We start from the raw sequence: 15,688 nt of genomic DNA, 5'->3' as shown, positions 1-15,688 counted from the left end.
CTGATATCCTTTAGAATGGACTGGTTGGATCTCCTTGAAGTCCAAGGGACTCTCAAGAGTCTTCTCCAACACCACAGTTCAAAAGCATCAATTCTTCGGTGCTCAGCTTTCTTCACAGTCCAACTCTCACATCCATATGTGACCACTGGAAAGACCATAGCCTTGACTAGATGGACCTTTATTGGCAAAGTAATGTCTCTGCTTTTGAATATGCTATCTAGGTTGGTCATAACTTTCCTTCCAAGGAGTAAGTGTCTTTTAATTTCATGGCTGCAATCACCATCTGCAGTGATTTTGGAGCCCCCAAAAATAAAGTCTAACACTGTTTCCACTATTTCCCCATCTATTTCCCATGAAGTGATGGGACCAGATACCATGATCTTAATTTTCTGAATGTTAAGCTTTAAGCCAACTTTTTCAGTCTCCTCTTTCACTTTCATCAAGAGGCTTTTTAGTTCCTCTTCATTTTCTGCCATAAGGGTGGTGTCGTCTGTGTATCTGAAGTTACTGATATTTCTCCCAGCAATCTTGATTCCAGCTTGTGTTTCTTCCAGCCCAGCGTTTCTCATGATGTACTCTGCATATACGTTAAATAAGCAGGGTGACAATATACAGCCTTGACGTGCTCCTTTTCCTATTTGGAACCAGTCTGTTGTTCCATGTCCAGTTCTAACTGTTGCTTCCTGACCTGCATACAGGTTTCTCAAGAGGCAGGTCAGGTGGTCTGGTATTCCCATCTCTTTCAGAATTTTCTGCAGTTTATTGTGATCCACACAATCAAAGGCTTTGGCATAGTCAATAAAGCAGAAATAGATGTTTTTTTGGAACTCTCTTGCTTTTTCTATGACAATCCTGGACAGCATATTAAAAAGCAGAGATATTACTTTGCCAAAAAAGGTCTGTCTAGTCAAATCTGTGGTTTTTCTAGTAGTCATGTATAAAGTGAACCATAAAGAATGATGAGTGCCAAAGGACTGGTGCTTTTGAACTGTGGTGTTGGAGAGTCCCTTGGACTGCAAGGAGATCAAGCCAGTCCATCCTAAAGGAAATCAGTCCTGAATATTCATTGGAAGAACTGATACTGAAGCTCCAATACTTTGGTCACCTGATGTGAAGGCCTGACTCATTAGAGAAGATCTTGATGCTGAGAAAGATTGAAGGCAGTAGCAGAAGGTTACTACAGAGGATGAGATGGTTGGATCGCATCACTGGCTCAAAGGACATGAGTTTGAGCAAGCTCCGGGGGTTGGTGATGGACAGGAAAGCCTGGCATGCTGCAGTCCATGGGGTTGCAAATAGTTGGACATGACTGAGCAACTGAACAACAACTTTATTAATTCTTTCTAAGTTCCTAATATTTTATAAAAATTTACTTATTTATTTGGATGTACTTGATCTTAGTTGGGGCATGTGGGATCTTCAGTCTTAGTTGTGACATACAGGGCTTTAGTTGCAGCATGTGAATTCTTAGTTGTGGCATGTAGAATCTAGTTCCCTGATCAGGGACTGAACCCAGGCCCCCTGCAATGGGAGCTCAGATTCTTAGATATTGGACCACCAGAGAAGTCCCTCATAATATGTTTTTTTTTTTTACTATATTACTGTCTCTCTGTTTTTTTACTGTCTTACTGTTTGTTTGTTTTTTTTACTGTCTCACTCAACAGAAGTAATATTATGAGCAATACTATTATTACATGCAAATGATTTAAATATAATAAAGGAGTCTTCTCACTACTATATAAAATAGATAACTAAAAAAGACCTACTGTATAGCACAGGGAACTCTATTTAAATACTCGGTAATGACATAAATGGGTAAATTCTTTAAAAAGAATAGATTATATGTATGCTGTGCTGTTGTGCTTAGTCCTATCCGACTCTTTGCAACCCCATGGACTGTAGCCCACCAGGCTCCTCTGTCCATGGGGATTCTCCAGGCAAGAATACTGGAGTGGGTTGCCATGCCCTCCTCCAGGGGGTCTTCCCAACCCAAGGACTAAACCCAGGTCTCCCACATTGCAGGCAGATTCTTTACCGTCCGAGCCACCAGGGAAGCCCTAGAATACTGTCGTGGATAGCCTATCCCTTCTCCAGGGGATCTTCCCGACCAAGGAATTGAACTGGAGTCTCCTGAATTGTAGGTGGATGGTTTACCAGTTGAGCTACCAGGAAAGCCTGGATTATATGTATATGTCTGGCTAATTAACTTTACTGTACACCTGAAACTAACACGGCTTTGTAAATCAACTATACTGCAATAAAAATCATAAAAATAAAGGAGTCTTGTTCATAAGGTGAGAGAAGGAGCTGCAGGAGGGGTTGAGAAGGAGACTGACTTGATTCCTTTTCTTCCTAATTTAGCTTTGGATCTCGGGCAGGTTGGCCTGGCGCTGTCACTCACCATCACACTCACAGGGATGTTCCAGTGGTGCATCAAGCAAAGTGCGGAAGTGGAGAATATGGTGATGTTTATCTTTCCATTCTTAGCCTTTTCAAGTTTCTTTGCTGTTAAATGGCATAGAGCAATTCTTCTGTAAAATAGAAAATGATTATTTTTACATCACCGTTAACAAAGTTTTTTTTTACATTCTCCTCCATCTGTTTAAAGTTAATGTAAAATAAAATATATACATCTTTTCTCAGTCTTATGTATGCATGTCAGAAAGTTTTATATTCATCACAAACTGTCCTCTAGTATAATAAATGTCTCTATAGGATGGAAGTTCTGAAGTCTTAGAATATAAGCTAATTTCTTAGCAGCTTGCTTATCTTTGTTTCTTAATGGGTAAGTCCTCGTTTTTGGTAAAAGAAAAAAAAAATCAGTGTTTTGAGGTTTATTTAATTAATATGTTCCTCCATCAGCCCTCCCCCATTTTAGCATTTATTCTTGTGTGTGTTGAACACCTGAATTTGCTGGCAGCTCTTCTTTCTGGTAGGATAAGCTCCATCTCAGAATGTGCTCTCAAAAGTATGGAGGTATGGATGTTTAAGATGCCTTAATCAATATGTAAGTTATATACTTTACAAATATTTGCACCTTCTCCTAAAGTGAGAAAAACAATAGAAATGAAATCTTTCCATTTCTCTCTTCTAATATAGTAGTAAGTGATTAATAATTAAATGGAGGTTTGATGACCATCCAGTTCTGTTATCTATAACATGTGGCCCTTCTGTAGCTATACACTACTGATTGGTATCCATAAATATTCTTTTCTGTGACAAAATTCTCTTGTTTTTTTTTTATTCAAGTATGAAAAGCAGATCAATAAAATCTTATCATTCATTTTTCTAATTCTTTCAGTTTTACTATCATGTTGAAGGAAATAGCTGTAAGTGAAAGTGTTATAAGATGATGAACAAGTTTGCCAATCATCAAAGACTATATCAAACTTCTACTTCAATACTTTGTGGTATTAAGACCTGAGATATTCTTAACCATGTAAAAGTAGATATAAATACATAAAAGCAGAACATTTCATTTATAGTCTCTGAACATCCATAAACTAGATCCTCTGATATTAACTGATGTGATGTCATATGTGTTTCAGATGATTTCAGTAGAAAGGGTTATTGAATATACAGACCTTAAGAAAGAAGAGCCCTGGGAACATACGCCATCCTTCCTGCTCCTTGAAGGAAAGATTGTCTTTGATAATGTTAAGTTCAGGCACAGCTTATGTGAGCCTCTGATATTGAAGGACCTGAGAGCATGCATTGACTCAGGACAAAAGGTTTGTTTAAGCCATCTGCCTCTTTAAAATCTAGCTAAAGATTTAGCACTGTGTTTGTTCTTGGCTTCCTTGTTGTGTTATGGGGACTCTTCATTCCTCTGTGGATGCAGATTAGATCAGTGATATGGCAGGTGAATTTTTCTTGGAAACTGATCATGGAATGGGGATCCCAGCATTTCTTTCCCTGTATCGTGAGTTCCCTCATGGTGACAGGTGGCCCTCAGCTCCGAAGCTAGAACTTAAGCTGACCCAGGATACAATATGTTTCATCTGATTTTTATATTTGAAGTCTGGGAACCAGCCTTGGCTCCCTGTCCCTAACTCTCCAATATTACCTTTCTTTCCATCCTGTCATCTTTGTATGTCTGAAATCTCCTCCTCCTACCATGATGTCCTCTGCTTGTAACCTCCTCCTCTGTCCCTTGGCCGTTTCCATAGACTTTTCTTCCACTCACCCACACTTGGCTGCCATCCCCCTGCCCTCCCCTGAGAGATTGCTCCATTCTTTAGCACCGATCTGATCCTTACTGGCCTGGGTGAGTTGCTTCTAGAAGCAGTGCAGCCCTATGTCCACTCCCACAGGGGCTGTGGGGTGACCCTGTAGTCACCAGAGAAGAGCCCAGAATCATGATAAGTCAGTAGTGAGGAACAAGAGCCCCCCATAGAGTCAGGGCCCAGAGACTCACTCAAAGTCTCTGCAAGCAAATCGAGGGGAACAGGGGAAGATGCACATGGAAGGCAGCAGAGAGGCTTGTGACCTGGTCCTGCCAGTATCCATGTCTGCTGCTGCTGCTAAGTCACTTCAGTCATGTCTGACTCTGTGCTATCCTATAGACAGCAGCCCACCAGGCTCCACCATCCCTGGGATTCTCTAGGCAAGAACACTGGAGTAGGTTGCCATTTCCTTCTCCAATGCATGAAAGTGAAAAGTGAAAGTGAAGTCGCTCAGTCATGTCCGACTCTTCTTGACCCCATGGATTGCAGCCTACCAGGCTCCTCCATCCATGGGATTTTCCAGGCAAAAGTACTGGAGTGGGGTGCCACTGCCTTCTCCAATCCATGTCTGCTAACAATGTTCTTTTCACACTTAGCTTGAGGCCCTTGGCCTGGACCAGGGTAGAGTCTTGAAGAAGAGTTGAAACCAGAACAGACAAGGTGGTAGGAAGCTCTCCTCCACCTGCCTCTCCAGCCAGTATATCTCCTGACTTATGCACACTGCTGCATGCGGGTTGCATGTAGGTTCTCCCAAAGCACCACCTCCTCCCACTTCCAGTGTGCATGCTGCCACTCTATCTCAGAGACCCTTCTCCTCACCCTCTGGCTGGTAAAAGTCTCCTAATTTTCTGGTTGATTAAAGTATCTGCCTCTGTGAGGCCCTCAATTTGTCCTCAGTGCCTTATATGTATTAAGGTAACATTTAGAGTACACTTGTGTTCATAGCAGCCAGAAGTTAGAAGCAACTAAATCCTTACCAAAATATTATTCAGTGTTAAATAGTAAGAAAATTCTGACCTATGAATAAACCTTGGTGACATCTTGCTAAATGAAAGCAGCCAGACATAAAAGGAACAAATACCCTGATTCCACTTATGTGAGATTCCTGCTGCTGCTGCTGCTGCTGCTGCTAAGTCGCTTCAGTCGTGTCCGACTCTGTGCTACCCCATAGACGGCAGCCCACTAAGCTCCTCTGTCCCTGGGATTCTTCAGACAAGAATACTGGAGTGGGTTGCCATTTCCTTCTCCAATGAATGAAAGTGAAAGTGAAAGTGAAGTCGCTCAGTCGTGCCCGACTCTTAGCGACCCCATGGACTACAGCCTACCAGGCTCCTCTGTCCATGGGATTTTCCAAGCAAGAGTACTGGAGTGGGGTGCCATTGCCTTCTCCATGTGAGGTTCCTAGAGTAGTCAAATTCAAGAAAACAGGAAGTAGGATGGTGGTCTCCAGGGACTGGGGGATGGGGGATGGGGAGTTGTTTGTTTAATGGGTAAGAATTTCAGTTTTATGAGGCAGAAAAATTCTGGAGCTTGGTTGCACAACAATATGAATGTACTGAACACCAAACTGTCCACTTAAAAATGGTTAAGTAGTTAAATTTTATATTATGTGAAGTTTATCATAATTAAAATAAAAGATAGCACCTATGGCATGCTTTGTAGTTTGGGGTCTGTATCTCACAGGTACCTTGAGACTTTTTAAAATCAGGGAGCACCTCACTTTCATCTCTGTTCCCCAGAAAGTGGCTTTCTGCAGGGCACACATAGGGTGCTGAGGGACTGCTGGCTGCGAAGGTGAGTGAGTAACATACAGTGTGAGAAGCCAGGAGCCAGAGCATACACATGACAGCTGGGTGAACAACTGAAGAAAGAACTGCCCTTTAAAACTCTTTCTACCACAGACCTATCTAGTGGACTATAGCTTAATGTATGTAATTTAATGTATAGTAATTTAATGAATGAAACCCTGGAGACATGAAAATAAATATTAAACTTATTACCCAAATAATACCCAGGCAGCAGCTTCAGTTTGTCAAATGGCAAAAGCTCCCTCCTAATTATTTCAGGTTCCTTTGTAAGTCAAGAAGATGAACTGCTGTGTCAGGAAAACATTCACCACAGCTCTTGACATAGTCCTGTCCCTGAGAGGCCTGTAGGTGATGTTAGGTTACTCTCAATGTGTCTGTCAGATTTCTTGTTGTAAATATAATTCTGTTAACTTGCACTTGTCTTAAATTTTCCCATAAAAAGCCATAAAATATTAATTATCTAAGAAACTCTATAGTACAACTTAGGAGCATAACAGATTCTTATTTTTCCTTCTTAAAATCTGAAAATCATAGGATTATTGAAATTATACAATGTTTGTGGGCAAAACAAATTTGGAGACTGAATTAATGACTGCAGTAACTTGACTTTTGTTTGTTTGTTTTAATTTAAATTTATTTATTTTAATTGGAAGCTAATTACTTTACAATATTGTATTGGTTCTGCCACACATCAACATGAATCCACCACGGGCATACACATGTTCCCCATCCTGAACCCCCCTCCCACCTCCCTCCCCATACCATCCCTCCGGGTCATCCCAGTGCACCAGCCCCAAGCATCCTGTATCGAACCTGGACTGGTGATTCGTTTCTTATATGCTATAATACATGTTTCAGTGCCATTCTCCCAAATCAACCCACCTTCTCCCTCTCCCACAGAGTCCAAAAGACTGTTCTATACATCTGTGTCTCTTTTGCTGTCTCGCATACAGGGTTATCATTACCATCTTTCTAAATTCCATATATATGCGTTAGTATACTGTATTGGTGTTTTTCTTTCTGGCTTACTTCACTCTGTATAATAGGCTCCAGTTTCAACCACCTCATTAGAACTAATTCAAATGTATTCTTTTTAATGGCTTAGTAATACTCCATTGTGTATATGTACCACAGCTTTCTTATCCATTCATCTGCTGATGGACATCTAGGTTGCTTCCATGTCCTGGCTATTATAAACAGTGCTATGATGAACACTGGGGTACACTTGTCCCTTTCAGTTCTGGTTTCCTCAGTCTGTATGCCCAGCAATATAGTGAAAATGAGTATACTACCCAAAGCAATTTATAGATTCAATGCAATCCCTATCAAGCTACCAACGATATTTTTCACAGAGCTAGAACAAATAATTTCACAATTTGTATGGAAATAGAAAAAAACCTCAAATAGGCAAAGAAATCTTGAGAAAGAAGAATGGAACTGGAAGAATCAACCTTCCTGACTTCAGGCTCTACTACAAAGCCACAGTCATCAAGACAGTATGGTACTGGCACAAAGATAGAAATATGGATCAATGGAACAAAATAGAAAGCCAGAGATAAATCCACGCACCTATGGACACCTTATCTTTGACAAAGGAGGCAAGAATATACAATGGAGAAAAGACAATCTCTTTAACAAGTGATGCTGGGAAAACTGGTCAACCACTTGTAAAAGAATGAAATTAGAACACTTTCTAACACCATACACAAAAATAAACTCAAAATGGATTAAAGATATAAACATAAGACCAGAAACTATAAAGCTCTTAGAGGAGAACATAGGCAAAACACTCTCCGACATAAATCACAGCAGGATCTTCTATGACCCACCTCCCAGAATATTGGAAATAAAAGCAAACATAAACAAACGAGGCCTAATTAAACTTAAAAGCTTCTGCACAACAAAGGAAACTATGAGCAAGGTGAAAAGACAGCCTTCAGAATGGGAGAAAATAATAGCAAATGAAGCAACTGACAAAGAACTAATCTCAAAAATATGCTAGCAACTCCTGCAGCTCAATTCCAGAAAAAAAGTAACTTGACTTTTGATCTGTGTCCTGATTCACCCAAAGTATCACCATTCGCTTCGTTTCTGTGTTTGAAGATGATACCTGGGCAGTAGATTCATGAAGTGATTTGACTCCACCTGTGTACATCCCAGGTTCCCTCTGCTCACATGTCCCAGGCCCTGTTACTCTAAGACATCCCTTTTGTTTTGGATTCAATTGAGAGAGGCCGCTGTTGGGTGGGGGAACAAGGGAGTGAGCCAGGCTAGCAGAAAAGAGGAAGTCACTCAGTCATGTCCAACTCTTTGTGACTCCATGGACTTCAGCCCATCAGGTTCCTGTGTCCATGGAATTTTCCAGGTAACAATACTGGAGTGGGTTGCCATTTTCTTCTCCAGGGGATCTTCTGGAGATCTCAGGCATTGAACGCGGGTCTCTTGCATTGCAGGCAGATTCTTTACCATCTGAGCCACAAGGGAAGCCCAGCCTAGCAGAAATTGGGCTTTATTCTCTTTTTGTCCTTGCCTCTGTTGCCTCAATTCATGGGAATTAGAGTAAAGGGGGAAATGTAGTGGATACAAATAAGATTTGAATTCATGGAATAAACAGCTAGTAAAAATAAGACCCCAAATGAAGTAAATAGCACCCTAAGCTTCCTGGTTACTCAGGAAGTGGCCACAAATTCAACAGTGGCCACAGGACTGGAAAAGGTCATTTTTTATTCCAATCCCAAAGAAAGGCAATGCCAAAGAATGTTCAGACTACCGCACGATTGCACTCATCTCACACGCTAGCAAAATAATGCTCAAAGTTCCCCAAGCCAGGCTTCAACAGTATGTGAACCGAGAACTTCCAGAGGTTCAAGCTGGATTTTAAAAGCGCAAAGGAACCAGAGATCAAGCTGCCGACATCCGTTGGATCATTGAAAAAGCAAGAGAGTTCCAGAAAAACATCTATTTCTGCTCTATTGACTATGCCAAAGCCTTTGATTGTGTGGATCACAACAAACTGCAAAATTCTTAAACAGATGGGAACACCAGACCACCTGACCTACATCTTGAGAAACCTATATGCAGGTCAAGAAGCAACAGTTAGAACTGGACATGAAACATAGACTGGTTCCAAACAGGGAAAGGAGTATGTCAAGGCTGTATATTGTCACCCTGCTTATTTAACTTATATTCAGAGTACATCATGCAGGGAATTCTGGATTGGATGAAGCACAAGCTGGAATTAAGATTGTCAGGAGAAATATCAATAACCTCAGATATGCAGATGACACCACCCTTATGGCAGAAAGTGAAGAAAAACAAGAGAGCTTCTTGATGAACGTGCAAGAGGAGAGTGAAAAATTTGGCTTAAAACTCCACATTCAGAAAACCAAGATCATGGCATCTGGTCCCATCACTTCATAGAAAATAGATGGGGAAACAATGAAAACAGTGAGAGACTATTTTTTTTTGGGGGGGGGCTCCAAAATCACTGCAGATGGTGACTGCTGTCATGAAATTAAAATACTCTTACTCTTTGGAAGAAAAGCTATGACCAACCTAGATAGCGTATTAAAAAGCAGAGACGTTACTTTGCCAACAAAGGTCCTTCTAGCCAAAGCTATGGTTTTTCCAGGAGTCATGTATGGATGTGAGAGATGAACTATAAAGAAAGCTGAGTGCTGAAGAACTGGTGCTTTTGAACTGTGGTGTTAGAGAAGACTCTTGAGAGTCGCTAGGACTGCAAGGAGTTCCAACCAGTCAATCCTAAAGGAAATCAGTCCTGACTGTTCATTGGAAAGAGTGATGCTGAAGCTGCAACTCCAATACTTTGGCCACCTGATGTGAAGAACTGACTATTTTGAAAAGACCCTGATGCTGGCAAAGATTGAAGGCTGGAAAAGGGGATGACAGAAGATGAGATGGTTGGATGGCATCACTGACTCGATGGACATGAGTTTGTATAAGCTCTGGGAGTTGTTGATGAACATGGAAGCCTGGTGTGCTGCAGTCCATGGGGTCACAAAGAGTCGGATACAACTGAGTGACTGAACTGAACTGAATGGGGCTGCATGACATGATTTTAGTTTTTTAATATTTAGTTTTAAGTCATCTCTTTTACTTTAGTGTTACTACCTGATAAAGCCTTAGATGATGGTTAGCATTCTTTTAGAAATAAATTATTTGAAAATTAAGGTATGAACATTTTTATATACATAATGCTATTGTGTACTTAGTAGACTACAATATAGTAGAAACATAACTTTAAAAAATAATTTTATTTATTTTTGGTTATACTGGTTCTTTGCTGATGCTCACTTTTTCTCTAGTTGCAGTGAGCAGGGGCTATTTTCCAGTTGCAGTGCACAGCCTTCTCATGGCAGTGGCTTCTCTTCTTTTGGCTCCCTGGCTTTAGGACATGTAGGCTTCAGTCACTGTGGTACATGGGCTTAGTTGCTCTGCATCATGTGGATTCTTCCTGCATCAGGGATCAAACCTGTGTCCCCTGCATTGATAGATGGATTCTTTACCACTGAGCCACCAAGGAAGCCCCTAAACATAACTTTTATTTGCAAAGAGAAACAAAAAAGTTCATATAACTTCCTTTTTTGTGTGATATTCATGTTATTTAGGTTTGTGTGTGTGCTCAGTCACTTGATCATATCTGACTCTTTGTGACCTCGTGGACTATAGCTCACCAGGCTCCTCTGTCCATGGGATTTCCCAGGCAGGAAACTGGACAGGGTTGCCATTTCCTTCTCCAAGGACTCTTCCCAATCCAGGGATCAAATCTGTGTTTCTTGCATTGGCAGGCAGATTCTTTACTGTTGTGCCACCTGGAAAACCCTGATTATTGAGGTGGTCTGTAACCAAATCCAAAATATCTTGAGGCCTGCCTGTACACAGAACATCGGTTCAGTTCAGTTCAGTTAAGTTGCTCAGTCATGTCTGACTCTGTGTCCCCATGGATTGCAGCACCCCAGGCTTCCCTGTCCATCACCAATTCCCAGAGCTTACATGAACTCATGTCCATCAAGATGGTGATGCCATCTAGCCATGACACAGAACATAGGAACCACATATATACACACTGAAATCTACCTATGTGCAGAGAATGGCCCATCTTATATTATATAAATTAGGGCTTAACATAAAGTACAAAATGTTTTATAGACATTGTGTTATCTTTGTAAGATAAAATTTGCTAAACCACTTTTCTTACATTTAATCTCTATAAATATAAGTTCTTTTTTGAAATGTCATGATTGATTTTACAGGCTAAGTTTTGAAACTTAAGAGGTATTCAATTGATAAAATATAAAGTTCCCAGCATTCTGAGTATAGTACTCAGAAATATTTAGTTCTTCTCTCTTTAAAGTCATGAGTTTTAAATTTTGGATGAATTAATTTACAAATGATGGAAAACATGCCTTTACAACCTCATTAATTACAGATTCCTAAATAGAGATGAAATCATTTCTTGGGAAGCTTCCTTCAAGGAATCTGCAGTTGGGCTAGCTCATTGGTAGCAAAGGGCCTATTTCAGCATACATATTTGAATGCAGTTTTATTCCTCACCAGCATTCTACCTGTGCTATATTTATTCTTTACTGTTACTGTTGTTGGAGAAGGTGATGGCACCCCACTCCAGTACTCTTGTCTGGAAAATGCCATGGATGGAGGAGCCTGGTGGGCTGCAGTCCGTGGGGTCGCTAGGAGTCGGACACGACTGAGTGACTTCACTTTCACTTTCACTTTTCATTTTCATGCATTGGAGAAGGAAATAGCAACCCACTCCAGTGTTCTTGCCTGGAGGATCCCAAGGACAGGGGAGCCTGCTGGGCTGCCATCTATGGGGTCGCACAGAGTCGAACACGACTGAAGCGACTTAGCAGCAGCAGCAGTTATTGTTGTACCTGTTGTTGTTTAGTTGCTAAGTCATGTCTGACTCTCTTGTAACCCCATGGACTGTAGCCCACCAAGGCTCCTCTTTCCATTGAAATCTCCGGGCAAGAGTACTGCAGTGGGTTGCCATTCCCTTCTCCAGGGGGTCTTTCAGATCCTGGGATCGAATCCGATTCTCCTGCACTGGCTGGTGGATTCCTTACCGCTGAGCTACCAGGAAAGCCCCAATCTTATTGTTGGTACACTTAATGTCTCTCTGCTTTGGTTTTAATGATTAGCATGACACTTGACATGTATCTTTCCAAAGTGCAATTCCAAATATTAATTTGTTAATAAAATGCCTTTTGAAGTGCTCTGATGAAATGTTCCATATAAATAGCAAATGTTTGTGTTGGCATTGATCTCATTATGTGCATTTTATCTACTAGCCACTGTCTTTTAAGACACTGAGATCTGCATTTTATAATTTTAAGATGTTTCCTTTCAACATAGATCATAATTAAGATATTTAATATCAGAAAGTGATTTAGTTTTTCTACCAAGTTTTATCTTAAATAATACACCCCTGAGAAAGTGAGTACTTGTTTATGTATAATACTTCTTATTTGACTTGTTGACATCTCTGTAAAATTAGCCACATAATTCTGAAGCTGAAATTACTTGGGCAGTAGGAATAAAGTTAATTTAAAAGCTGACTTCTTATGGACCATTTAGGAGATTGCTGGATTTTCACTCCAGCAGATTGTCATCTTTAACTTCTTGGAACCAGTGGGTGTCTTAACCAGGGAACAGCTGTCAATGTCTGAAATTTTTGATTGCCACAATTTGGAGGGTGCTTCTGGTATCTAGTGGGTAGAGTTCATGGTTACTACCAACATCCTACAATATATGGTATAGCCCTCCATCCCTCAACAAGGAATTATCTGGCCCAGAATGTCAACAGTGCCATAACTAAGAAACTTATATACTACTGTTTATATAGAACTTTTAAATTTCATCTTCAACAATCAGGATTTCTCCCAGGTTTGTTGCATCCTGTTAATTCTTAATCTCTTCTGGATCTCTTTACAGCTTGGCATTGTGGGAAGAACAGGAGCTGGAAAAAGTTCCCTTATTGCTGCACTTTTTAGATTGTCAGAACCTAAAGGTGGCATTTGGATTGATGACATCTTGATAACCCGTATTGGACTTAACCATTCACGGAAGAGTATGTCAGTTGCACCTCAGGTATGCACATTAGAACATTCTCACATGTTCTTTTTATAAGGCACCCAAGTTTACTTGTTTTTAATTTGATTATTTTTTTCAAATTACATGAAATGATTAATCCTTTTTCCCCTCAATAGAGCATATTTTTAGCAGCAGGTATTTTCAACAGACACTTTCATCAGACACCAGGTTTTGGTTCTTTGTTCATTCATTAGTTTTGTTTGCATGTGATTTAAGGACTTACTGAGATAGATTTCTGGACTTAGGGTTCCTCAGGTACCACACAATTCTGAGAACAAAAGGACTAATGATTTGTTTAGCACTGGAGAGATTCCCATAGGGAAACACGAATTTTAAGTGTCTAACAGGTGGAATTTTGCTCTGGAAACAAGGACATCTTTTCAAAGGTGACTATCTCCCTGGAGGGTGCTTTGGGAAACTGTGGGGCTTTGAGAATTTCAGGGTATATCGATGCTTTGGGGAGACTTACAATTTGGATATTAGTAAGTAACTTTCACCAGGGAGTCCGTACAGAAAAGTAAGGAAGAATATGGAACGCAGAATTCCATCTCTGTGCACCTCAGCTTTCTCTCTTACAAGGCAGCTAGCAGTACAAACCCCTGGAGCTGTTGTGAGGACAAAACAGGTAAGTGAGTGTGAAGTGCTTCACACAGACCCAAAACATAGATACTGTGAGGATGGAGCATTGAATTGGCCATCTCTTCCTGAGTTCTGAGTCTGTTTTCTTTTTTTTCTGATTCTTAAAGTATGACTTTGAGAGATTGTTACTGGGTTATATGCACAGTAGAAGTGCCTGTCTTTCCTTGTGGTTCATCCACTCAACATAATTCCATGAGTATTTACTGAGCAATTACTGTCCTCCAGGTACATAGCCAAGGGTAACATAGGCCTGTGTGTCCTCAGCTGCCATCCTGCCCTTTGCTTTGACAGACTTACCAATTTTTTGTTTTGAGTTTTTTTTTTTGTTTGTTTCGTACTGTACAATTCTCCAGAGAAGCTCAGGAAAACACAGACATCATAGGAAATGAGAAACACAGACAGGAAAGGAGAAAAATGAACCAGGCAAATGTGATTCCTTGAATGTGGGTATAATGAGCTCTGGAATGCCTGTTTATTAGGAAGCGTATATAATACGGTACCCAAAGGGAAGGAGAGTGTGGATTTGAGTCTTACAACTGAGTACAACTGTTGCTACCTACCCCTGTCCTCTAAAATACCTGGAATTAGTATAAGTACTTTTGAAATGAAGATATTTTTTTCAGAATACAGTGAGATTACACCTCACACCCCTTAAGATGTCTACTATCAAAAAAGAAAGAAAAATAATAACAAGTATTGGCAAGGTTGTAGAGAAATTAGATTCTTGCTCATTGTTAATAGGAATGTAAAATGGTGCAGCCACTGTGGAAAAAAAAAATGATGGTTGCTCAAAAGATTTAAAAATAGAATTGTCATATGATCTAGCAATTCTACTTTAGGATTTCAGCCCAAAATAATTGAAATAAAGGTCTTGAAGAGATACTTGAAGAAGTCTTGAAGAGATGTATATTCATAGCAGAGTTATTCTTAATAGCCTAAGGGTTGAGGGTCCCAAGGGTGCATTGACAGATGGATGGATTAGCAAAATCTAGTACATGTACATACCATGAAGTACTATTCAGCCTTAAAAAAAATGAAATTCTGACACATGCTAAAACACAGATGAACCTTGAGGACATTGTGCTAATGAAATAGGCCAGTCACAAATGACAAATAGTGTATGATTCTACCAATACGAAGTACCTAGAGTAGTCAATTCATGGAGATGGGAAGTAGAGTGATGGTTGCCATGAGCTGCCAGGAGCAAGGAATGGAGAATTGTTGTTTAATGGGTACAGAGTTTCAGTTTTGCAAAATGAAAGGAATCTGTGACTGGATGGTGGTGATACAGATTCACAACAATGTGAATGTATTTAATACCACTGAACTGTTTACTTAAAAATGATTATGCTAGTAAATTTTCTGTGTGTTAATATTTGACCACAATTAAAATTTTTTTCAAAGGTATGCTTTTTAGGAAAAATGGAAAGAAATTTTTAGTATGTAAAATGCCTGTATTTAAAGATTCCCACTGGCTATTAGATTCATAACTTAGTTGTTACAGTAGAAAATGAATAAGTTTAGATCACCAAGTTTTATATTTTGGAATGTGCCAAATGAGATTAGTTTGCAGAAATAATGGGTGTGTCTGTAAAATCCTTTTGTATCATTGGATGAAAGGATTTAGAAATGTGCTCCACATTATTTTTAATGAAAAAGGTTGTGTGGCTATATACATAAAAGAACTCTATAAATAAAGAAGTAATGGTAGATGGTCTTGGCTCTGCAGGTAATGTTTGGAAACACATCTGAGAAAAGATTAAACATCCTTCATCGCCAGGTTTTGGTTCTGTTCCATAAGTTTCCACCCTACTTTTGAGCATGTTCTATGGGCTTCCCTGGTGGCTCAGACAGTAAATAATCTGCCTGCAATACAGGAGACCC

General features: G+C 40.0%; 1 protein-coding gene across 5 annotated transcripts in view; it reads left to right on the top strand.

Moving 5' to 3' along the window:
• LOC102288035 (ATP-binding cassette sub-family C member 4-like) overlaps window positions 1-15,688 on the top strand; it is a 146,271-nt gene that overhangs the window by 83,975 nt on the left and 46,608 nt on the right. For all 5 annotated transcript variants that reach the window (XR_011463454.1, XM_070366752.1, XM_070366750.1 and 2 more), the window contains exons 21-23: window positions 2,362-2,462; window positions 3,549-3,731; window positions 13,007-13,162. Coding sequence is in view for 4 of the 5 variants with exons in the window: in XM_070366752.1 (XP_070222853.1) it covers window positions 2,362-2,462; window positions 3,549-3,731; window positions 13,007-13,162 (440 nt within the window). In the remaining variant the exon portion in view is untranslated. The remainder of the gene's footprint in view (window positions 1-2,361; window positions 2,463-3,548; window positions 3,732-13,006; window positions 13,163-15,688) is intronic.

This window comes from Bos mutus, unplaced genomic scaffold (genome assembly GCF_027580195.1).
Source record: "Bos mutus isolate GX-2022 unplaced genomic scaffold, NWIPB_WYAK_1.1 CTG201, whole genome shotgun sequence".
NCBI classification, from domain to species: Eukaryota; Metazoa; Chordata; class Mammalia; order Artiodactyla; family Bovidae; genus Bos; species Bos mutus.
The sequence above is the reverse complement of the archived record's forward strand: the minus strand, read 5'-3'. Positions and strand labels throughout refer to the sequence as shown.